This window comes from Lynx canadensis, chromosome B3, assembly GCF_007474595.2.
Source record: "Lynx canadensis isolate LIC74 chromosome B3, mLynCan4.pri.v2, whole genome shotgun sequence".
NCBI classification, from domain to species: domain Eukaryota; kingdom Metazoa; phylum Chordata; class Mammalia; order Carnivora; family Felidae; genus Lynx; species Lynx canadensis.
In genome coordinates, this window is record NC_044308.2 from 84,775,129 (window position 1) to 84,799,489 (window position 24,361).

At 35.5% G+C, this 24,361-nt stretch overlaps 1 protein-coding gene across 7 annotated transcripts in view; it reads right to left on the reverse strand.

Moving 5' to 3' along the window:
• Window positions 1-24,361, reverse strand: part of RALGAPA1 (Ral GTPase activating protein catalytic subunit alpha 1) — a 274,567-nt gene that overhangs the window by 30,404 nt on the left and 219,802 nt on the right. For 6 of the 7 annotated variants that reach the window (XM_030318952.1, XM_032593697.1, XM_032593698.1 and 3 more), the window contains 2 exons: window positions 1,770-1,928; window positions 200-327 (listed from right to left, as the gene is read on the reverse strand). In XM_030318952.1, coding sequence (XP_030174812.1) covers window positions 200-327; window positions 1,770-1,928 — 287 coding nt within the window. Of the gene's footprint in view, window positions 1-199; window positions 328-1,769; window positions 1,929-24,361 lie in introns of those variants that run through there. The other variant, XM_030318955.1, reaches the window with a different exon arrangement.

Genomic DNA, 24,361 nt, shown 5'->3' on the forward strand with positions numbered 1-24,361 from the left:
TTAACCAAAAGATAAGTACTGACTAGTAGTGTAGAAAAGAAAATACATCATTCAAATATCACAACAGCACAAACACTGGGGAGGAACTCTATCTCTATATATCAATGAACAGAAACTCAAAGGTACTGACCCATAAGACATACTTACCTTGGAAAGCAGACATGTATTAGAGTAGAAACCATACTGTCAAAAAGGATACAAGTTTTGATACAGTGGAATCAGAGATTTTAGAGCACGGCTTGCATTTATAGCTGTTGCTCGAACCATAATGGGTAGAACTTTTCCATTCACAATAGCACCATCAAAAAGTGGACCAAAGAAGGGAACCTGATTGAGAAATTAGAACATAATTTTATACTCATATTGAAGAAAGGTTGTTATAAATAAGAACAATCAAGACACTGCACACAAAAATGTTTCTACTTCCTCTTTAGTTCTTCCTTCAGTAGAAATACTATTCAAATTTAATTCTTTTCCATGATTCACATGAAGACAATAAATAAAAAATGCCAAAGGTCTACATGGTTTCCTATTCAAACAGAACTGTGCTTCATTTAACTGACTAAATAATTTATATTCCCTGCCAATTTTCAAATTTTTGTTGTCTCAACTGTACACAAAAATTCAACACTGGAAATAAATTTCTTTTCTTCCACTGAGTAAACACAATAAAGATAACACATTCTCATAGGCAGCAAGTTAGTTTTTCATTATTTTTGTGACCACCTTTACTATAGAACCTAAAAGACCTTCATTACATAGTTTTATTAGAAAAAAAAATCTATTTTGATAACTGTCACTTTTATCAGATGACTGACAGTTTCAAAGTAATTCTATTTGAATATGGTTGGTACAGATGACAGCTGAAGGCAAGGACATGGGATGTGGATAATACAGTAAATATTTCAGGCTTTGTGCCCATATGTTGTCCCTGTTATATATTCTTCTTTGATTTTTAAAAAAAAGAAAAACCTGGGGGTGAAGGGGCAAGGAAACAAAACAAAAACAGAAAAAGAAAAAGAAAAGAAAAACCCATTAAAAAAGTAAAAACCATTATTAGCTTGTAGGCTGTACAAAAATAGGAGGTGAACCATAGTTTGCTGACCTCTGGTTTATATAAACCCTAAAGAAACCTGGCTGTAAGCTCAAATTCACATGTGGGAAAGTTAGTCTAATTCAAGAAATTCTAAAGATTCATGATCAACTGTCAAAAACTAGGTTTTCTATAAATTAAAAGTATTTGATTTAAAAAAAGTAAGAAAGATACCCAAACACTATCACACTTTTATTATTTTGAAAGTGTGTTTCAACCCTATGGTATAAGACATCCAACCAGAACAAATTTTTTTAATACTCTGTAGAACTTTCATTTATTAAAAGTGACACGAATAAATAATCATGTACTCCTTAGTAAGATATACCAACTAAAAATAAAGGAACCATACATTCTTGACCTAAAGGGAATGATTGCTTCTTATTGTACCTTTTAGGAAACTATAATCATCCTCTTATTAAAAGGTAATCCTGTTGTCATCTTAGTACAAAGGAACTTCTGCTCTGGCACTTCTCCCATTTGAACATAGTTTCTTGCTTTTTTCTGTTTTAGCTCCTTCTGAACCAGACTTACACAATTTACATTGTTACACGAGTCTTTGTCTCACTTCCCCCTGTTTTCACAACCTGATGCCTAGTCTAATCCCTCTGAAAGAAGAAACTCACAAACCCATTCAGAGCTCAGAAAATATTATTAAAATATAGTAAGTTCTTACCTCTGGTTTTTTCATTATCTGGATACTGAACATGTGATTTTTCATTGGATATATGACAATAAGGACATCACCAAATTCTGTAGGAATAATTCCTCTCCTGTAGTCTCTAGTATGCTCTGACCAAACAATGTGTACTTCATCATTTCCCAAATGTCTCAACTGGAAAACCAAAATAGTTCATAGTGCTTTAGAAAAGCATACAGTTTTTCATACAGCTACTGACAACATACTATACTATAAAAATATTAAAAGATAAAGAATTAAACCTCCCTCTCTCTCTGCCCTCCCCCACCTGCGCGCGCTCTCTCTCAAAAATAAACAAACATTAAAAAAACTAAACAAGCGATGGTTTTAAGATTCTACTCCTTTTTTTCTGACCATTCTCTCAAAGTGCTAATGAGCAGTAAAACTGCCTAAAGAAGGCAACAGGAAGAGAAGGAAAAGAAATAGGTAATTCATAAATTGGGTAAATAACCTATTAAGTAAGAGAAAGTTGACTGTTGGTTCAACAAATTTCCAGGGTTTCTTTGCCTATGAAATGTTGCCTACAAAATTCTTCCAAACAGATTCTTGAAATTTGTTACAGTCTCAAGATGTTGTTTAAATATTTGTGGTGCTTACAAAGGCTTCTGGCAATCAGAGAGAGGTTAACATTATGGTGGTTAAAATGATAAAAAAGCAAAGCATCCAAAAGTTTGGATTTCTAATAAGTTATTAGAAAAATGAACTTAATGCCCATTAGTCTTGAGTTTTCTTCATAGAGATTATTGTATAAACATGTATTTTAATATAAAATGTGGTTATCTTGGTATATTAATGGATTCTGTCACTGTCAACATCTGAGTGCATTTTTGGTGCATATCTCACATGGGCTCTTTGACTGCTTTCAGATAAATGATACATGTATGGGAAGGTTTGGAAGAGAGAACTAGGGTGTCATCAATAGTTTTTGTATGAGCTAACATACAAATGATTTGTTTTTTGAAATTGTAATTTACTTGGCTTAAAGACCACAGAGTAAGAGAGAAGTTTAAATGTGTCATTTAAATAACAACAAAAAAAGGAGTCAATCCAATTAATGAAAGGCTCTCTTCTGTTAGCCTTAACCCTGGAGTTTTGTTTTGTTTTGTTTTGTTTTTAAGTAAGCTCTGTGCCCAACCTGGGGCTCAAACTCATGACCCCAAGATCAAGAGTCACACACTCTACTGACTGAGGCAGCCGGGGGCCCCTTAACCCTGGAGTTCTTAACCCAGGTTCAAGGGGTCTGTGAATATTTGAAAATTACTTGGCAAAATTTTATTTGTGTATTTTTCTGAGAAGAGTCTATCAAATAGGAGTACATAATACCAAAAAAGCCAAGAACCATTGTTCTAATGGTTTCTAAAGTCCCAAACACCAGTCGATCTAGAAAATCCTAATCACTATGAACATCACTAAAGTATCTGAAAATACAAGGTAAATCCCTGAATTTTAACATTTGTATTCTTAAGCAAGAAATGCCCCCTCACATACTTCGATGGATTATAAGATAGAGGTAGCTATTACTCTAAAGACAGTATCCAGCTAAACCTATAGACCAGAATCTATTATTTTAGAAATATAGTATAAAAATATTTATTTTCTTTTAAGGAGACTTTTTTAGGTTTAAGCGTATTAAATATTTTTTCCTTTTTTGGAAACAATAAACATACTCATTGCTCTAAATTCATGATGGTAGGCCTAATCATTCAAAATATGTTTAAGTTTTAATTCTTCATTATTTACACCACAACACACACACGTGTCGAAACACACACCCCTTGAATGATACAAATTCGGTACTTGGGCTCTGTGACATTTTAAAAAACCAAACAGATTACACAACTTAGAAAAGCTATGGCTCTATAATTTCATTTTTTAATCAAAATACTTTAAAAATATCCTTCCTATACAAGCCATCCCCATGTGTCAGCTTCCCTAATAGGTTTATGTTAACTGAATACAAAGAAATGTGAAATAAATTTAACAGGAGGGATGATCCAATCTAATTTTGATACATTAATGTCATATGCTGTACATGTTACAATAGCAGCCAGATCTAATACTAAGCTCCAGGCTATACTGAGATTTCCAAATGGCAGATTGTTCTAAGTGATATCAAGTATAATTGAAGTAATAAACGATAGTAAAAGCTGAGCACACTGTCAGGAAGAATTTAAGTATTTACTTTTTAAAATTAAATGAGTTAGGTTAGGAAAGACAAGACAACTGAAATAATGCAGGTCTCAATTTACAGAAAATTCCTTTTATTTATCTGCTACATTAACCCTTGAACTCTTGCCAAAGCTATCTATAATTTCTAGTGCCTACTTATCTAAAGAAATGAGAGAAAAGGGCAACTAAAGTTTTATCTTATAAACAAAGCCTGTCTTCAAATATCTACCACAGTCTTAAAAGTCTGTCATAGAAGTTTAATGGGAAAAAATAATACATTTTTACTGAGATGTTGTAATGAAGATATTTGTGGCAAAGAACCATGCATATAACAAAGTCATGCTAAACATATCAAGCATTTGAGGGGAAAGCTTCAAGACCATCCCTTACCTTTTTTTTTAAAAATAATTATGTTGTCATGATTTGGGCATGTTTTTGTATCTTTAAGTCTTTAAAACTACTACATAATAAACACAAATTGAGAATTGCTAATCATTGGTATGTATATCTTAGGAATTTTTGAGAGATTGCTGAAAGAATGAATTTTGAGTATTAACAGTTAATAGAAATTTCAGAAGTGAGTGTGTTTGACACTTTGCCATGAATACTTTATATAATATTTGATGTTTATTTATTCTCTATCTCTTAAGGACTTACAAGGTTGTGTCCTGTGTATACTCACCAGGTTTTCTATACTCCAAAAATTCTCAGAGTTCCTACCTACATGTTTTTGTACCCAGATGCTAATCACTTCTAAAAGAGAGTACAAGACTTCTGTTTATGGGATAAATCTGGTAAAATGATTGGCAACCAAACAACTCTTCCAAATCCACTTCAAATGCTGATGAAATAATTTTAATTCAGCTATATAATATAGGCAGCAGATTATCATTATCAATTCATGAAGATAAAGAAGTTAAATGAAATTAACATGTACAAAATTGAAATCCTCAATACATTATAGAATATTAACACTGAAAGAGACCCTAAGTAAAGTTCTGATTTCCAGCCCCATACAGGAACTCCCACTGCAACATCTCTGACGAGTAATCCTGCTTCTATCTGAATGAATACTTCTAGGGTTGGGAACTTTATACCTTCATGAATCAGCCTATTCATTTTAAAGAGCTACAATCATTAGAACATTCTTTATGCTAAGCTAAAATTTGCGTTCCTGAAGCCTGTTCTTCTACAATGATCCTTACCAAAGAAATCAGTCTATATTCTATATATTATCGGTTTCAGATATTTGAAGATTGCTCTAACGTAGATTTCAACTTTTCTTTTCCAGGTTAAATGTGTCCTTACTTCCTCCTTGAGTTTACAAAGCTATTCATTATCCTGAATTATTTACCTCAGTTTATTGATGTTTCTATTAAATTGTGGTGTCTGGAATTGAACACATTACTAATACATGCTCTGACCAGTACAGTAAGCTCATAGTGGGACGACTTTCTTTGTTCTGTTAACTGAATTATTTTCTGCATTTTTTCAAAGTAGGCTCAGATAGTAGTTGTGATTAATTCAAACCCTTCAGTCTTGTTCGTATAAAGTCCTAAGCAGGTACAACTGACTGCTAGAATTAAAGAGAGAATTTATTCTTTTTATTTATTTATTTACTTACTTATTTTACTTTTTTTTTTAATATGAAACTTATTGTCAAATTGGTTTCCATAGAACACCCAGTGCTCCTTCCAACAGGTGCCCTCCTCAATGCCCATCACCCACCCTCCCCATCAACCCTCAGTTTATTCTCACTTTTTAAGAGTCTCTTATGGTTTGGCTCTCTCCAAGAGAGAATTTATTCTTATTAAATTTTACCTTGCCAGGTTCAGATTACCTTTAAACCTGTCTTGTTAGTCTGGTTCTGCTATTCAATGTGTTGGCTCTCTCTTTCCCAGATTTGGGCTATTCTTAAATTCAATTTCTTGTGTATTTATTTAGATTTTAGATAAAAATGTCAAATAGGACAAATCTGGGTAACAGCCTTGTATGGCAAGTCATTTCAATGTTCCTCCTGGTTAAAATAATATCCAACATCAAGAACCTGGGTGGCTCAGGTTGAGCTTCCAACTTCGACTCAGGTTGTGATCTCACAGTTCATGAGCTCAAGCCCCACTTCAGGCTCACTACTGTCAGCCTGTCAGTGCAGAGCCCGCTTCAGATCCTGTTTACCTCTCTCTGTCCCTCCCCTGCTTGTACTCCTCCAAAAATAAGTAAAAAAGAAAAATATCCAACATTTATTAAATTCTTAGTATTCTAAGTGCTTTGGCATAACTGAATTTTAACAACAATGCTACAAAGTAAGTACAATTGTTATTATCCCTATTTTTTTTTACAGGTGAGGAACTGAAGCTGAAGAAGATAAATAAAACTTGCCTCATGTCACATAAGTAGTTACGTGGTAGAGCCAGAGCTGAAACTCAGGCAGGCTAATTCCAAAAACCATACTTTAACCACTTCTCTATATGCCTCTCATTAGATAATTAATTTAGGTCTCCAGATATGATTATACAACCAGTCATGAATATACTTAATGAACTATTATTAAGACCACATTTCTTCAACTTGTCCACAACAACTTAGCTAAATGCTTTATACTGTCTATGGCCTTCCCTGTCTAGTAATCCTATTAAAACAAATTAAGTTACTTTGATGTGATTTGTTATGGTGAACTCATGGTGGCTCCTAGTGATCACTACTTCATTATCTAAGTGCTCACAAACCATCTGTTTAATAATCCTATTTTGTCAGGCATTGACATGGAGCTCATGAATGTTAGTAATTTTTGTAGTTAGTGGACTGTCCCATGTCCTTTATGAAAATCAGATGTTTGCCTATCTTAAGACAGTGTTCTCATTTTCTACAATTATCAGAGATTACATTCAATTCTAGATTTCCTCAATGCTACAAACAATAGCATTCATTTCATGGAGCTGGAGACTAGATTTCATGTAAAGTAACTTATCATCTTTCACCACAGTCAGGTTATCCTCTGAATTCCCCATTTCTGTTGAAAGTACCTAACTACTAATTATAATTAGTTAGGATCAAAAATCTGAAAGTCTTCAATTTCTGTTTTCCTTACCTGTATCTCTTCATTTTTTTAAAACGTTGGCCCTAGGTCAGATGTTCAAGTCATCCTACATACTTGCACTAGTTCATAAGTTCTTAAAAGGCCTCTCTCTTACCCTCCCTCCTTCTTACCTATCTTTTCTTGATACATTAGGAAATACTGAGAGGTGACTAAATGCATTGTGCTGGCTGGCACAGACAGATACAATGGTGAAAGGAAAACCAGACATAGTCTCTGCTCTCAGAAAGCTTCAAGTCCAGTGAAGGAGACAGAGTAAAAGAATTAATAAATGAATAATTAATGATAAAGATAATACTCTAAATTTCTCTGAATGCAAATAACAAAGAAAACTGATTATTACAGTACTTGAAGAATGCACAGAGGTTAATTAGGTTTTGCAGTTCAGGAGATTGTGGTATGAACATGCAGAAACTGAAACTGAGTAATACTCACTGCTTCGAGCCCTCATTCTTTTCCCTATCTTTCAGATACCCACATATAGCAAAAAACCCCACTATCATATACTCCTCAATCATGTTAAAAAAAAAAACATACTTTCATACATTTTAGGATCATACATATTTTCATATGTTCACTTGCTGTCTGCATCATTCATTTTTTTAAATATGAAATTTATTGTCAATATTGGTTCCATACATACCCAGTGCTCATCCCAACAGGTACCCTCCTCAATGCCCATCACCCACTTTCCCCTCCCTCCCACCACCATCAACCCTCAGTTATTCTCAGTTTTTAAGAGTCTCTTATGGTTTGGCCTCCCTCCCTCTCTGTAACTTTTTTTTCCCCTTCCCCTCCCCCATGGTCTTCTGTTAAGTTTTTTCAGGATCCCATAAGAGTGAAAACATGGTATCTCTCTGTATGACTTAGTTCACTAGCATAATACTCTCCATTTCCATCCACATTGCTACAAAAGGCCATATTTCATTCTTTCTCATTGCCAAATAGTATTCCATTGTGTATATAAACCACCAATTTCTTTATCCATTTATCAGTTGATGAGACATTTAGGCTCTTCCCATAGTTTGGCTATTGTTGAGAGATGCTGCTATAAATTGGGGTACAAGTTGCCCCTATGCATCAGCACTCCTGTATCCCTTGGGTAAATTCCTAGCAGTGCTATTGCTGGGTCATAGGGTAGGTCTATTTTTTATTTTTTTAGGAACCTCCACTAAAAGGCAACTGATGGAATGGGAAAAAGATATTTGCAAATGACATATCAGACAAAGGGCTAGTATCCCAAAATCTATAAAGAACTCACCAGACTCCACACCCGAAAAAACAAATAATCCAGTGAAGAAATGGGCAAAAAACATGAATAGACACTTCTCTAAAGAAGACATCCAGATGGCCAACAGGCACATGAAAAGATGCTCAACGTCACTCCTCATCAGGGAAATACAAATCAAAACCACACTGAGATATCACCTCATGCCAGTCACAGTGGCTAAAATGAACAAATCAGGAGACTATATAGATGCTGGAGAGGATGTGGAGAAATGGGAACCCTCTTGCACTGTTGGTGGGAATGCAAACTGGTGCATCATTCATTTTTAGTAATTAAGAAAAGGTTCTTGAAACAATAGGCATGGTATCTAGTATACAATTACCTTAGCAGAGTGGGCACTCAACATATACTGCTGACTATTAAAAAGACAGTCTTGAAAATGCTTTATTGAAATGTGTGACTTAAGTGCAGAAGGTGTGTTTGAAAACACAATGGCTTGAAAACTGGTTTTTGAAACATACCAACAACCAACTGAAAAAAAAGAAAAGAAAATCCATACTGGACTTTCTTCTAGTACAACCAGAAGCCTAGTATAAATTTCCTTTAAAATATTTTCCATTACAGAGAACTCAAGAAACAAAGCTATTATATTTGAAACTGTTGGATTCTGAAGTTTCAGAGGAGGAGAAGCAACAGTTTTAGACACGTGGGGTGACTTTTTGGTTACATTTGGACGAACATGGACTTCACAGTTCTTGGAAAAACACCAGAGGGTGTTCAAGTCTGTATGCTTGCGCTGAAGAAAAAGAGAAACACAGGCGGGAAAGAAAAAGGACCACAGGAAAAAGAGAGGAGACCTAGGAAAGGGCTCAGAGAAAAGAGAAGAGGAACAAGACATGATTAGGTTAAGTCTAGTTATAGTATCATGTACTTATCTTGGTAAATTTTTTGTCATTATATAGTGCACAGCATAAAAATAGAATTATCTGCAATTATGGCATTTATTTAAATACGGCACTTTGATGATGACAGGAGCTGTAGGTGCTATAAAGAGAATAAAATAGGGTAATGTGGTAATGTTACTGGGTGAAGGGGACTTCTTTAGTTGGAAAGTTTGGATAAGTCTCTCTGACAAACTGTCATGTGAATCTGAGGATAGAACAGTGAGAGTGAGAAAGCCTGATGATGTGGAGAAAGAACATTTAAAATGGAAAGAACATAAGTGCATAGCCTCTGAGACAGGTATGAGTTTGACATGCTGGCAGGTCAGAATGAGAGCCAGTGAGGCCAGATTGTGCTAAATGAAAAGGAAAGTGACAGGAGATGAGATCAGAGAGGTAGGCAGGCAGGTGGCCAAATCATGTAGGGCACTGAAGGCCGTAGTGAAGAACTAGAACTTTATTCTACATGCAATGAGAAGTCACTGCCATACCATCCAAATTAATAGCCATTTGTAGCAGTGAGATAAATTTATTCTGAGCCATTTCTCTATACTCTTGTCATAAAGAATATATTTACAGAAATTGGGGTTAAGGGTAGAGGGTATGATATTAAAATAGAATTATTTTATGTAAGATTGTTAGTTTGGGGTCAAAACCATGAGTATAATCCTGTACCATTGACTAACTATTATACTAACTCTACTTTTACTAAAATAATAAAAGTTTTGTTATTATTTCTTAAATTTGTTTTTGAATTCATTTTCCAGACTATATTTAGCATAAAAGTTCTCTGGAAAGTAAGGTATATTTCAATTTATTTCTAGATAAGATAAAGAAAAATAGGTCTAAAATTAAAATCTGACCAAGCAGGTCAATAAAGCTCATTTATTTGGGAAACTATTGGTGACCAAATTCCAAAACAGAAAATGAAGTGCTGTCCATTACATTAACGATTTTTCAGAGGAAACTGACTTGGCTGTATAATATTTCTAAGAGAGTACTTTGTTAGACTGAATGTTTGATTAATTTGCTCAAGAAGTATAGTCTATGTTGTAAAAATTCTCTTACTACTGTCTTAAGACTTGAAAAAGCTTCCCTTCACAAGAAATAAAACACTACATTTAAACAGGTTCAAGGATATTTACCTCTCATTCTGAGAAAATAAATGCTTAAAAATAATTTACAAAATCACCACATGATATTGTAAATAAAAAGTGAGACTAAAATTAGTTTCTATAAAATAGATATAAATGATTTTCTCCAATCAAGTTTAAAACACAGAACCAGAGTCGTAAATAATTCTAGCTTGCCAGAGGCACGGCTATTTCTTTATACTGACTGTCGACTACCTAATTTAATTAGAGGTATTAAACTCCATGCTGAGGTCAACGAGCCTTACTTCCTCCAATATTACACTTCAACCAGTGCTCATTAATGTGTCTACTGAATGGATTAACACACCTAAAGATATATGTACAAAGGAAAGGGGGACAACCTAATGATACCCAATTGTTCATTTGTAATAGGACACATGTTCTAGCCTCAACTTATTACCACTAATGTGGAATTTATTAAATTCAGGAGAAAAAAAATACCAATACAGAAAGTGATTTTTTATTAGGGAGAACTGGTATAAGACAACTGGTTTCTATGATTAAGTTTAAATATTTAAACCTTTTATTAAAAACAAAATTGATACTATAATAGAGCTAAGATATAAGCCTGTTGGAAAAATCTTACATACTAGGACTCTGAAAAGCAGACTAAGGGCAAGATTCACAGGGAATAGGGAAAGGAAAACTCAGTATATATAGAGAAATAAATGTTAAGATTGTTTTGACTTCTATCAAAAAAAAAAAAGGTTTGGAATAGTTATATTGAATTATGAGACCAGGTATATTTTTTCCTTTCTACTGAATTAAATGAAATGTTGCCTCAATTTACTCCCATCCTGATACAGATTTTATTTAAACTGATTTAAATTACCTAGGAGAACTATACCCTTCCAAAATGATGTTGCTTTATTATATATTGTTTATAATTTTGATGGGCTTCACTTTCATATGGTAGGTACCATATAGTTGAAAGTAGTGACAATTTAAAATTTTCACTAAAATAAACAAACCCTTTAAATTGCTTTAAGTAAAAAAGCCTAAGTAATGAGGGTAATTTTCTTCAGTAAAACAGGCATTAACAAAAAACCCAACAGGCATAATTATTTTAACAACTGAAATAATTCACATGCTTGCATTCTAAAATTTCTAAAAAATGGGGCGCCTGGGTGGCTCAGTCGGTTGGGCGTCTGACTTCAGCTCAGTCACAACTTGTGAGATGAGCCACACACAGGGTTCTGTGCTGACAGCTCAGAGCCTGGAACCTGCTTCAGATTCTGTCTCCCTCAATCTCTGCCCCCCCTCCCCCACTCACACTGTCTCCTTCAAAGATAAACATTAAAAAATTTTTTTTTAAATAAATAGATTTCTAAAAAATTATAAATATATGCTTACATTTTAAGTCAGGATACTTCTGAGGTGCCTGGGTGGCTCAGTCATTTAAGTGTCTGACTTGAGCTCAGGTCATGATGTCACGGTTTGTGAGTTCAAGTCCTGCATCAGGCTCTGTGCTGACATTGTGCAGCCCGCCTGGCCTACTTGGGATTCTCTCCCTCTCTTTCTGCCCCTGTTCCACTCACGTGCATGCACTCTCTCTCACAAAATAAATAAACTTAAAAAAAAGTAACAATACTTCTGACACCTCAATATTAAATAACTGGAATATTATGCCATGCAATTGCCTGTGTCCTTCCTCCCTACTAAATAAGTGGGAAAAATATTAGCACTTTTCCACTTGGTAAATTACCAAATAATTTTAAGTTTATTTATTTTTTCCAAGTTTATTTATTTTGAGAGAGAGAGAGAGACACCATGTGTGCGAGTGGGAGAGGGCCAGAGAGGGAGAGAGAGAATCACAAGCAGGTTCCACGCCGTTAGTGCAGAGCCCAATGTGGGGCACGAACTCACAAACTGTGAGATCACGCTCTGAGCAGAAATCAAGAGTTGGACACTTGCCTGACTGAGCCACCCAGACACCCCAATAATTTTAAATTTAGAATTAGCTTAAAAGAAAAAAAGTTAAAAGTTTTTCTAAAGTGTGATGTTAGCAAAATGGTGGACCAGGGAAGCTCTAAGCTCTTATTTCTCCATAGAAACACTGAAAAATATGAAACTTATATGTAGAAATTTCACAAAAGAACCTGTTACAGCTAACACATGAATTCAGCAAAGTTGCATGATACAAAATCAACACATGAAAATTAGTTGCATTTCTATATACTAACAATGAACAATTAAAGGTTACAAAACAATTCCATTTATGACTGCATCAAAAAGAATAAAACACTTATAGAAAAATTTAACCGAGGAGGAAAAAGACTTGTATACCAAAAACTACAAAACAGTGCTGACTTTAAAGACTACAGGAATAAATGGAAAGACATCCCATGTTCATTGAATAGAAAACTTAGTACTGTTAAGATGACAGTATTACACGCGCACAGACACACAAAGATGACAGTATTACACAAAGTGGTCCAAAAATTCAATGCAATCTCTATCAAAATCCCAACTAAGTTCTTTGTAGAAATAGAAAAACCTATCCTAAAACTCATCTGAAATCTCAAAAGACCTTGAATAGTAAGGACAATATTGGGGAAAAAAAAAAGAACAAAGTTGTAGGACTCTTATTACTTGATTGAAAAACTTACTACAAAGCTACAGTAATTAAAGCATTTAATTAAAGCAAAAGACCCCCCCACACATTTAGACCAAAGAAATGCATACGGAATCCAGAAATAAACCCTTGCATATAAAGTCAACTGATTTTTGACTGAATGCCGAGATCATTCAATGAGAGAAAGTGCAATCTTTTCAACAAACAGTGGTTGGAAAACTAGGGAGTCATATGAAAAAGAATGAAGTTGAAGCCTGATCTCCACTATATATAAAAATTAACCAAAAATGGATTCAAAAATTAAAATGTAAAAGCTAAAATGATAAAAATCTTAGAGGAAAACATATGGGAAAATCTTCATGACATTAGATTTGGCAATGATTTATTGAACTGACACCAAAAGCAGGCAACAAGGGGCGCCTGGGGGCGCAGTCAGTTAAGCGTCCGACTTCAGCCAGGTCACGATCTCGCGGTCCGTGAGTTCGAGCCCCGCGTCGGGCTCTGGGCTGATGGCTCAGAGCCTGGAGCCTGTTTCCGATTCTGTGTCTCCCTCTCTCTCTGCCCCTCCCCCGTTCATGCTCTGTCTCTCTCTGTCCCAAAAATAAATAAAAGTTGAAAAAAAAAATTAAAAAAAAAAAAAAAGCAGAGGCAACAAAACAAAAACGTGATAAATTGGACTCCATCAAAATTACAATTTTTGTACATCAAAGGACACTATCAAGAGAGAGAAGACAAGCCACAAAATGGGAGAAAATATTTGCAAGTCATATAACAGATAAAGGATTAACATCTAGGATATATAAAGAATTTCTATAATTCAACAAAAATGTGAACCTAATTAAAAAATGAGTTAAAGACTGAATAGACATTTCTCCAAAGAAGATATACAAATGCCAAAACAATGAAAAGCACATCACTAGTCACTAGGGAAATGCAATTCAAAACCACAATGAAATACCACTATGCACCTATCTATTAGGATATCTACATTTGTTTTTAATGGAAAATAACAAGTGTTGGCAGGATGTGCAAAAATTGGAACTCTTGTGCATTGCTGGTGGGGATGTAAAATGGCACAATTAATGTGGAAAATAGTTCTAGTTCCTCAGAAAACCAAACATACAATTTCCCTATCACTTAGAAATTTCACTCATAGGGATATATCTAGAAGAATTGAAAACTGGGGGGTGCCTAGTCAGTTAAGCATTTGACTTTAGCTCTGGTCACGATCTCACAGTTCCTGAGTTCGGACCCCACATTAGGCTCTCTGCTGTGAGCACAGAGCCCATTTTCGGATCCTCTGTCCCCTCCCCCATTTGTACTCTCTCTTTTTAAAAAATAAACATTAAAAAAATTTAAAAAATTGAAAACAGGGATTCGAACAAATACTTACATGACAGTGCTCAGTGCAGCATTATTTACAATAGCCAAAAAGTAGAAACAACCCAGTGCATCTATCAGGTGAATACACAAAATGTGCTATATACATATAATGGGATATTATTCAACCACAGAAAGAAATGAAATTTTGACACCTGATACAACATGGATGAACCTTGAACACATTATACTAAGTGAAATAAGACAGACACAAAAAGACAAATACTGTATGATGCCACTTACATGAGGTACTTAGAATTGGCAAATTCACTTAGTGTTTACCAAGGGCTGGGAGGAGGGGAGAATGGAGAGTTACTGTTAATGGGTAGAGTTTGTGTTTGAGAAAAAAAAAATCTGGGATTTCCAGTTTATAGTATGGTACATAAGAAGCTTAGAAGTTGCCACTTTATCCTAACAAGTAAAAAGCTGAACAAACTGGAAAATCAAATACACTTCTTAGATTAGAGAAGTAAGGTCACAGAGCAAATCACTGCCCCCAAAATTGGACAGGCAGGCAAATATGGAGAATGACAACAGAGCAGACACCTCTGTCTGAAACTTGTGGCAAGGTAGGAAAATGTAAATTGTAATTGCAAATTCCTGGAGACTCAGTACGGACAGGCCTAAGAGGCTGAAGATACATCAAAACCAGAGTTAGATAGGGATGATAAAATTACAACTATGATTAACATGCTAAGGGTTCTAATGGAAAAAGCAGACAACATGTGAGAACAGATAGATAACATAAGCAGAGAGATAGAAATTTTCAGGGAGAATTAAAAGAAATGCTAGAGATAAAAAACAAAAACAAACAATCTAACTGACATGAAGAATGCCTCTGATGATCTCATTAGTAAACTAGACATGGCTAAGGAAAGAACCTCAGTCTGATAACAGTAGAAACTTCTAAACCTGAAATCCAATGAGAAAAAAGACTGGAAAAAAAAAAACCCAAACAAAATATCCAAGAACTGTGGGACCACGAACACTGTAACACACATAAGAGAAGAAGAAGAAAGAAAGGAACAAAAGCATTATTTGAAAGCAAAACTGAGAACTGCCCCAAATTAATGTCAGATATCAAATCACAGATCCAAGAAGCTCAGAGAACACTAAGCAGGATAAATGCCCCCAAAACTACATTTAGGCATATCATCAAACTTCAGAAAATTACAGATAAAGAAAAAAATCTTAAGACAGAGGAAAAGAGCTATTTTATTTATAGAGGAGCAAAGATAAAACATCTGAGTTCTCCCTGAACCACACTAGCAAAGAGAGTGAAGTGAGATATTTAAAGTGCTGAGAGACAAAACTACTGACACCTAGAATTCTGTACTCTGTAAAATAATCCTTCAAAACTAAAGGAGAATAAAGACTTTCTCAAACAAAAATTGAGGGATTTGTTGCCGGTAGACCTACCTTACAGAAATGTGAAAGAAGTTCTTCAGAGAGAAGGAAATCATACAGGTTAGAAACACAGATCTATATAAAGAAAAAGCACCAAGTAATCAATAACTGAAGAGAAAATAAACTTTCATTTTCTTATTCTTAATTGATCTAATAGAATCACAGTTTTGTTCAAAGTAATAATAGGAACAATGCATTTGATTATGTATGCTTGTGTGTGTGTGTATATATACATATATGTATATATATATATGCTTATCTATAAGTAAAATAAATGATAGCAATGATACAGGGTTAGAAGGGAAAAATTAACATATGATGTTATTATAAGGTATTTGTATATCCATGAAGCAGTATGGTATTATTTGAAAGTGGACTTGGATTAGCTCTAAATGTACAGTATAAACTCCAGGCTGTGGCTAAAAAAGTTAAAAAAGAAAAGAAGTATAATTGATATGCTAAGAAAGGAGAGAAAAATGGAATCATTTTAAGTAAAGTGCTCAGTTATAACTAGAGAAGCCAGAAAATGTGTGGAATACAAAACAGAAAGAAAGAACAAGGGTAACAAATAGAAAAAAAGTAACAAATGTGGAAAATATTAGTCTAACTATATCATCACTTTATATGTCAATGGTCTAAGTTACTATTAAAAGACGGACACTGTCAGACGTGGATCAAAAAAATAGACTCATTTTAAATACTAAGACATCTAGATTAAAAGTAAAGGAATGGAAAAATATACCATGATAATACCAATAGAAAGAAAAGTGGGAGTACCTATATTAATTTCAGACAGAGCAGACTTCAGAGCAAGTAAAGTTATCAGGGATAAAGAGGGACATCACCTAATGATAAAGAGGGCTGGTACTCCAAGAAGACATACCCAATCCTTAATGTGTATGCGTCTAACAACAGAGGGTCAAAATATATTAGGCAAAAAACTGATAGAACTGCAAGTAGAAGAATCCACTATTATAGCTGGAGACTTTAATACCCATCTATCTGAAATGGAGAGATCCAGCAGGCAGAAAATTGGTAAGGATATAGTTGAACTCAACAGCTCTATCAATCAACTGGATATAATTGACATTTATAGACTACTTCATCCAACAACAGCAGATTACACATTCTTCCCAGATTCACATGGAATATTCACTAGATTGACTACATTTGGGCCATAAAACACACCTTCATAAATTTAAAAGAATAGAAATCATACAATGTCTATTTTCAGACCACAATGGAATTAAACTAGAAATCGACAACAAAAAGATAGCTGGAAAACCCCCAAATACTTGGAGATTAAGCAACTTCTAAATAACACATAAGTCAAAGTATTCTCAAGAGAAAATTAAAAATATTTTGAACTAAATGAAAATGTTCTGGAAATAGATACTTGTGATGATTGCACATTATAAATGTTTATGCCAATGAATTGTACATTTAAAAATGGTTAAGATAGGACTTCTGAGAAGATAGTGGAGTCAAAGTATCCTAAACTCACCTCATCCCACAGACACACTGAGGTAACAGCCACATCAGTGAAACTAACTCTGAAAATGACTCACAACTTGAAGACTGGCAGAACAGAGCTTCCATAGTTAATGGTACAGAGAAGACCACATCAAAAACGGTAGAAGGAGCAGAAGCGTGGTTGGGAACTCTCCCTCCCAGAATCCTCCCCTGTCCCTGTGAGAAAAATCATAAACGAGAGGGACACTCTAAACATAAAGAAACAAGAGGATCAGACCCAACCCCAGGCACCCCAGGCATGGGGATGCCCATGAGACTTTGGCTTTGAAAACCAGTGGCTTAACTTTGAGGATTTTTCAATCAGTAGGGTTTAACTCTGACTACTTTAAAACTGAGTTCCTGGGGTGCCTGGGTGGTTCAGTTGGTTAAGTGTCCAACTTTGGCTCAGGTCATGATCTTGAGGTTTGTGGGTTTGAGCCCCAAGTCGGGGCTCTGTACTGACAGCTCAGAGCCTGGAGACTGCTTCTGATTCTGGGTCTCCCTCTCTCTTTGCCCCTCCTCTGCTCGTGCTCTGTCTGTCTCTGTCTCAAAAAAACAAAAACAAAAACCAAACAAAAAAAAATAAACAAAACTGAGTTCCCACCCTTAAAGAGCCAGCATAACAAATAACCCAGGAGATATACAGCACAGAAGCAGCAGTTTGAAAAGCAACTGGGGTAGGGCGCCTGAATGGCTCAGTTGATTGAGTGTCTGACTCTTGATTTTGGCTCAGGTCATGATCTCATGGTTTGTGGGATTGAGCCCTGCATCAGGCTCTGTGATGGCAACATGGAACTTGTTGGGATTTTCTCTTCCTTCTCTCTCTGCCTCTCCCCTGCTTATGCTCTCTCTCCCAATCTCTCTCAAAAATATATAAAACTTAAAATAAATGAAGGAGCACTTGGGTGGCTCAGTCGGTTAAGCGTCCAACTTCGGTTCAGGTCATGATTTCATGGTCCATGGTTTTGAGCCCCACGACTGGCTCGGTGCTTACAGCTCAGAGCCTGAAGCCCACTTCAGATTCTGTGTCTCCCTCTCTGTCTCTGCTCTTCCTCTGCTTGTGTGCTCTCTTTCTCTCTCTCAAAAATAAATAAATAAACATTAAAAATAAAAATCAACTGGAGTATGAGAAGTAGATTTAATCTATTTACTAATCTCAAAACGTGTTGGAGGGGCAGGGATCTTTGGAAGAATTTTCCAAAAACAAAAGTGCTGGCTGGCAGACCATTCCTCGCCTGCCTCCCTTCCACCCTAGACAGCCAGATATTTGTGGGAAGCAGAGTGAACGTTCTCTGTGTATCTTGTTAGCACCATGGTTCCCACCCCATCCAACCAGCCCTACTCCACAGACATTCCTGCAAAGTGGCTCCTGCTCTGAAAAACCCTGCTGCAAATAACCCTAGCAGAAACCTGCACCACTCCAAAGTGATTTGTGTCTTGGGGACAGGAGAAGATAACCACACACACCAGTGTGCCCACAGTCCTGGCAGCTGAACCTTGCAACTGGCAATGCAAACGGAGTGCCCTGCTGATCAGTGTGACTGCACCCCTACTCATGTGACTAGGCAGGCACCTGGTTTGTTGGCCCCACTCATCAATGGAAGCCTCTAAGAGCAGAACAGGGAGAGAGCCATATAGTGCCTAGGTTGAGGGCAGGTATCTGGTCTGACTGCTGATACCACCCAACTACAAGCCTGTGGTGGCCCCAGACAGGCCCCTTAACAGCACAGGGGCCAAACTCCTGCCCAGTATGCTCACAACAGGCAAAGTGGGCCACTGTAGTTGACTCTACTGAATGTAAACACAGCTCAGCCACAACAGTACAGAGCATGCAGCTCACATAGGAGACACTGCTGAAGTGCCTGGTTCTGATGAACAGGAGAACATTGTGCTAGAGGGCACCAAAGGATGTCTTCTTCATAAGGCTACTACTTTGCAGATCAGGAGATGTAGCTGACTTTCCTAATACACAGAAACAAACACAGAGAGTCAGACAAAATGAGGAGACAGAGGAATTATGTCCCAAATGAAAGAACAAAACAAAGCCACAGCAAAAGAGCTGCATGAAACAGAGATAACAATAGGCCTGATAAAGAATTCAAAGTAATAGTCGTAAAGATACTGGATTTGAGAAAACAGTAGGGGATCTCAATGAGATCTTCAAGAAGGAGATAGAAAATATAAAAAAGAACCAGTCAGAGATGAAGAACTCCAATTCTATAACTGAGATAAAAAATACACTAGAGAGAATCAACAGCAGATCAGAGGAGGCAGAAGAATGGATCAGTGATCTGGAAGGAAGAGCAATGAAAAGCAACCAAGCTGAATAGTGAACAGAAAAAAATAATAAAAAATGAGAATAGGTTAAGGAAAATCTATAACATCATCCAGCATAATAACATTCACATTACAGAGATGTCAGAAGGAGGAGAGAGAAGGAAATAAGAGATGAACACTTCCCTAATCTGGGCAGGGTAACAGAAACCCAGATTCAGGAAGCACAGAGACCCCCAACAAAATTAATCCAAAGAGGTTCATACCAAGACATAATCATGAAAATGGCAAAAAGTAGTGAGAATGAGAGAATTTTAAAAGCAGCAAGAGAAAAGTTATACACAAGGGAAACCACATAAGGCTGTCAGATGATTTTTCAGCAGAAACTTTGTAGGCCAGAAGGGAATGTAATGATATATTCAAAGTACTGAAAGGAAAAAACCCTGAAACTGAGAATACTCTACCCAGCAAGATCATCATTCAGAGTAGAAGGAAAGAGAGAGTTTCCCAGACACACAAAACCATCACCACTAAGTCAGCCTTACAAGAAATGTTAAAGGGAATTCTTTGGGTGGGAAGAAAAAGCCAAAACAGTTGTAAGAAAATAACGAAAGGAAAAAAATTTCACAAGTAATCACAAACATATAATAAAAGTAGATTGACCACTTATAAAACCAGTATTAAAGTTAAAACACGAAAGTAGTAAAGCCAATTATCTTTATAAAAATCAGTCAAGGGATTCACAAAATAAAAGGATATATAGTATGACATCATATCCATAAAATGTGAGGTGAGGAGTAATAATAGATTCAAACATAAGTGACCATCAACTTAATACAGACTGCTATATGCATAAAATGTTACACATGAACCTAATGATAACCACAATCAAAACCTGTAATAGATACACAAAAAATAAAGAGAAAAAAAAATCAAAGCATTAATACTAAAGATAGCCATCAAGCCACAGGGGAGAGCAAGAGAAGAAGGAACAGAGAACAGCTACAAAAAGAACTGCAAAACAAGTAACAAAATGGCAGTAGGTACATACCTATCAATAAATAGTCTAAATATAAATGAACTAAATGCTCCAATCAAAAGACAAAGGATGACTGAATGGATTAAAAAAGCAACATTCATATCTTGCCTAAGAGAAACTCACTTCAGACCAAAGGACACATGCAGACTGAAAGTGAAGGGATGAGAAAACATTTACCATGCAAATGGAAGCAAAAAGAAGGCTGGAGATGCAACACCTATATCAAACAAAATAGACTTTAAAACAAAGACTGTCTGAAGAGACAAAGAAGGACAATAAATAATCATAAAGGGAACACTCCAACAAGAGTTGTAACATTTGTAAATATATATGTACTCAATAAAGCAACTTGTAACAGACATAAAGTAGCTTTTGAATGACACATTAGACCAGATGGACCTAACAGATATATTCAGACATTCCTTCCAGAAACAGTGAAATATATATTCTTTTCAAGTGCACATGGAACATTCTCCAGAATAAATCACATTAGACCAAAAACAACACTCAATAAATTAAAAAACGATTTAAATCTTATCATGCATCTTATCTGACCACAAAAGTATGAAACTAGAAATCAATCACAAGAAAAAGATGTGGAAAAAACAAAATACATGGAGACGAAACACATGCTACTAAACATTAAATGGTTCAACCAAGAAATCAAAGAGAAAATACAAAATACATGGAGCCAAATGAAAATAAAAACACAAGGGTCCAACATCTTTGAGATGTAGTACAGGCTGTTCTAAGAGAGAAATTTATAGTAATACAGGCCCACCTTATAAAACAAAAATCTCAAATAAGCAACCTAACCTTACACCTAAAGGAACTAGAAAAAGAAGAACCAAGAAAGCCCAAAGCCAGTAGAAGAAATAATAAAGATTAGAGCAGAAATAAATGAAATAGAAACTAAAAACAATAGAACAGATGAATAAAACCAGGAGCTGGTTCTTTGAAAAGATCAACAAAATTGATAAACCTTTAGCCAGACTCTAAAAAAAAAAAAGAACCCAAATAAATACGATCAGAAATGAAAGAGGAGAAAGAACAACCAACACCACAGATATTCAAAAGACTGATTATAAGAGAGTATTATGAAAAATTATATGCCCACAAATTGGACAACCTAGAAAGAACTGGATAAATTTCCAGAAACACAGAACCTTCCAAAACAGATTCAGAAAGAAATAGAAGCTTTGAGCAGGTAAGTTACTAGCAACGAAACTGAATCAGTAATCACAAAACTCCCAACAAACAAAAGTCCAGAACCAGATAGCTTCACAGGTGAATTCTGTCAAATATATAAAGAGGAGTTAAGATCTATTCTTCTTAAACTACTCTAAAAAAGAGAAGAGGAAGAAACACTTCCAAATTCATTCTAGAAGACTAGCATTATCCTGATACAAAAACCAGATAAAGACACTACAAAAAAAAAAACAAAAACCCAAAAAACAAAAAGCAAAAACACTACAGGCCAGTATCTGATGAGCACAGATGCAAAATCTGCAACAAAATATTAGCAAACTGAATCCAACAATGCATTAAAAAAAATCATTCACCATGATCAGGTGGGATTTATTCCTGGGATGCAAAGGGTGTTTCAATGTTCAAAAATTAATCAACATGATAATCACATTAACAAGAAAAACAATAAAAACCATATGATCATCTCAAGAGATGCAGAAAAAAGATTTTACCACTCATGGTAAAATCTCTCAAAAAAGTAGGTTTAGGGGGAACATACCTCAACATAATAAAGACTACGGATGAAAAACCCACAGCTAACTTAATATTTAATGGTAAGAAACTCAGAGCTTTTCCTCCAAGATCAGGAACAAGACAAAGATGTCCACTCTCACTACTTCTATTCAACATAGTACTAGGAGTACTAACCACAGCAATCAGAAAAGAGAAAGAAAGAAAAGCCATCCAAATTTGTAAGGAAGAAGTAAACCTGTCACTATGTGCAAATGACATTATACAATAGAAAACTCTAAAGACTCCACCAAAAAACTATGAGAACTGACAAATAAATTCAGTAAAGTTGTAAGGTACAAAGTCAATATATAGAAATATGTTGTATTTCTTGACACTAATAAAAAAGAGGGAGAAAGAGAAATTGAGAAAACAATCCCATTTACAATTGCTCCAAAAAGAATAAAATGCCTAGGAATAAACTGCACTCCTCTAAAACTATAAAACACTGATGAAGGAAACCGAAGATGACACAAATGGAAAGATATTCCTTGCTCATGGAATGGAAAAGCCAACGTTTTATTTATTTTTTTTTATATATATGAAATTTATTGACAAATTGGTTTCCATACAACACCCAGTGCTCATCCCAAAAGGTGCCCTCCTCAATACCCATCACCCACCCTCCCCTCCCTCCCACCCCCCATCAACCCTCAGTTTGTTCTCAGTTTTTAATAGTCTCTTATGCTTTGGCTCTCTCCCACTCTAACCTCTTTTTTTTTTTTTTCCTTCCCCTCCCCCATGGGTTCCTGTTAAGTTTCTCAGGATCCACATAAGAGTGAAACCATATGGTATCTGTCTTTCTCTGTATGGCTTATTTCACTTAGCATTACACTCTCCAGTTCCATCCACGTTAAAAGCCAACGTTTTAAAATGTCCACACTGCCTAAACCAATCTATGAATTCAATAAAACCCTTATCAAAATACCAACAGCAATTTTTACAAAACTAGGATAATCCTAAAATTTGTATGGAACCATGAAAGACCCCAAAGAGCCAAAGCAATCTTGAGAAAGAACAAAGCTGGAGGTATCATAATCCCAGATTTCAAGATACACTACAAAACATTAGTAATCAAAACAGTATGGTACTAGTACAAAAACAGACACATAGATTAATGGAAGAGTACAGAGAGCCTAGAAATAAGCCAGTGCTTATATGGTCAATTAATCTCAGACAAAGGAGGGAGAAATATACACGGGGGGAGAAGACAGTCCCTTCAACAAATAGTACTGGGAAAACTGGACAGCATGCAAAAGAATGCTGCACTGGACATGCTTAAGAATGAAACTGGACCACTTTCCTACACCATACACACACAAAAAAAACCTCAAAATGGATGAAACATCTAAATGTGAGACATGAAACCATAAAACTCCTAGAAGAAAACATCGGCAATAATTTGACATCAGCCACAGAAACATTTTTGCAGCTATGCCTTCTCAGACAAGGAAAACAAAAGCAAAAGTAAACTACTGGGACTACAACAAAATAAAAAGCATTTGCATAGTGAAGAAAATCATCAACAAAAGGACAAGGCAGCCTACTGAATTAGAGAAGACATCTGCAAATAACATATCTGATAAGGACTTAATACACTATCTTAAATATATAGAGAACTTGTCCAACTTAACACCAAAATAATAACATGATTAAAAATGGGCAGAGGACCTGAATGATATTTTTCCAAAGAAGACACACAGATGGCCAACAGACACATGAAAAGATGCTCAACATCATCAGGGAACAACAAATCAAAACCATAATGAGATACCACTTTACACCAGTCTGAATGGCTAGAATCAAAAACAAAACAAAAGAACTGCCATGAAATAATAAGTATCAGCAAGGATGTAGAGAAACAAGAACACTTGTGCACTGTTGGTGGAAATGCAAACTGGTGCAGTCACTGTGGAAAACAGTAAGGAAAACAGAATTATCATATGGCCCAGTAATTCCACTACTGGGTATTTACTCAAAGAAAACAAAACACTAATTTGGAATGATATATGCACCTCTGTGTTTACTGCAGCATTA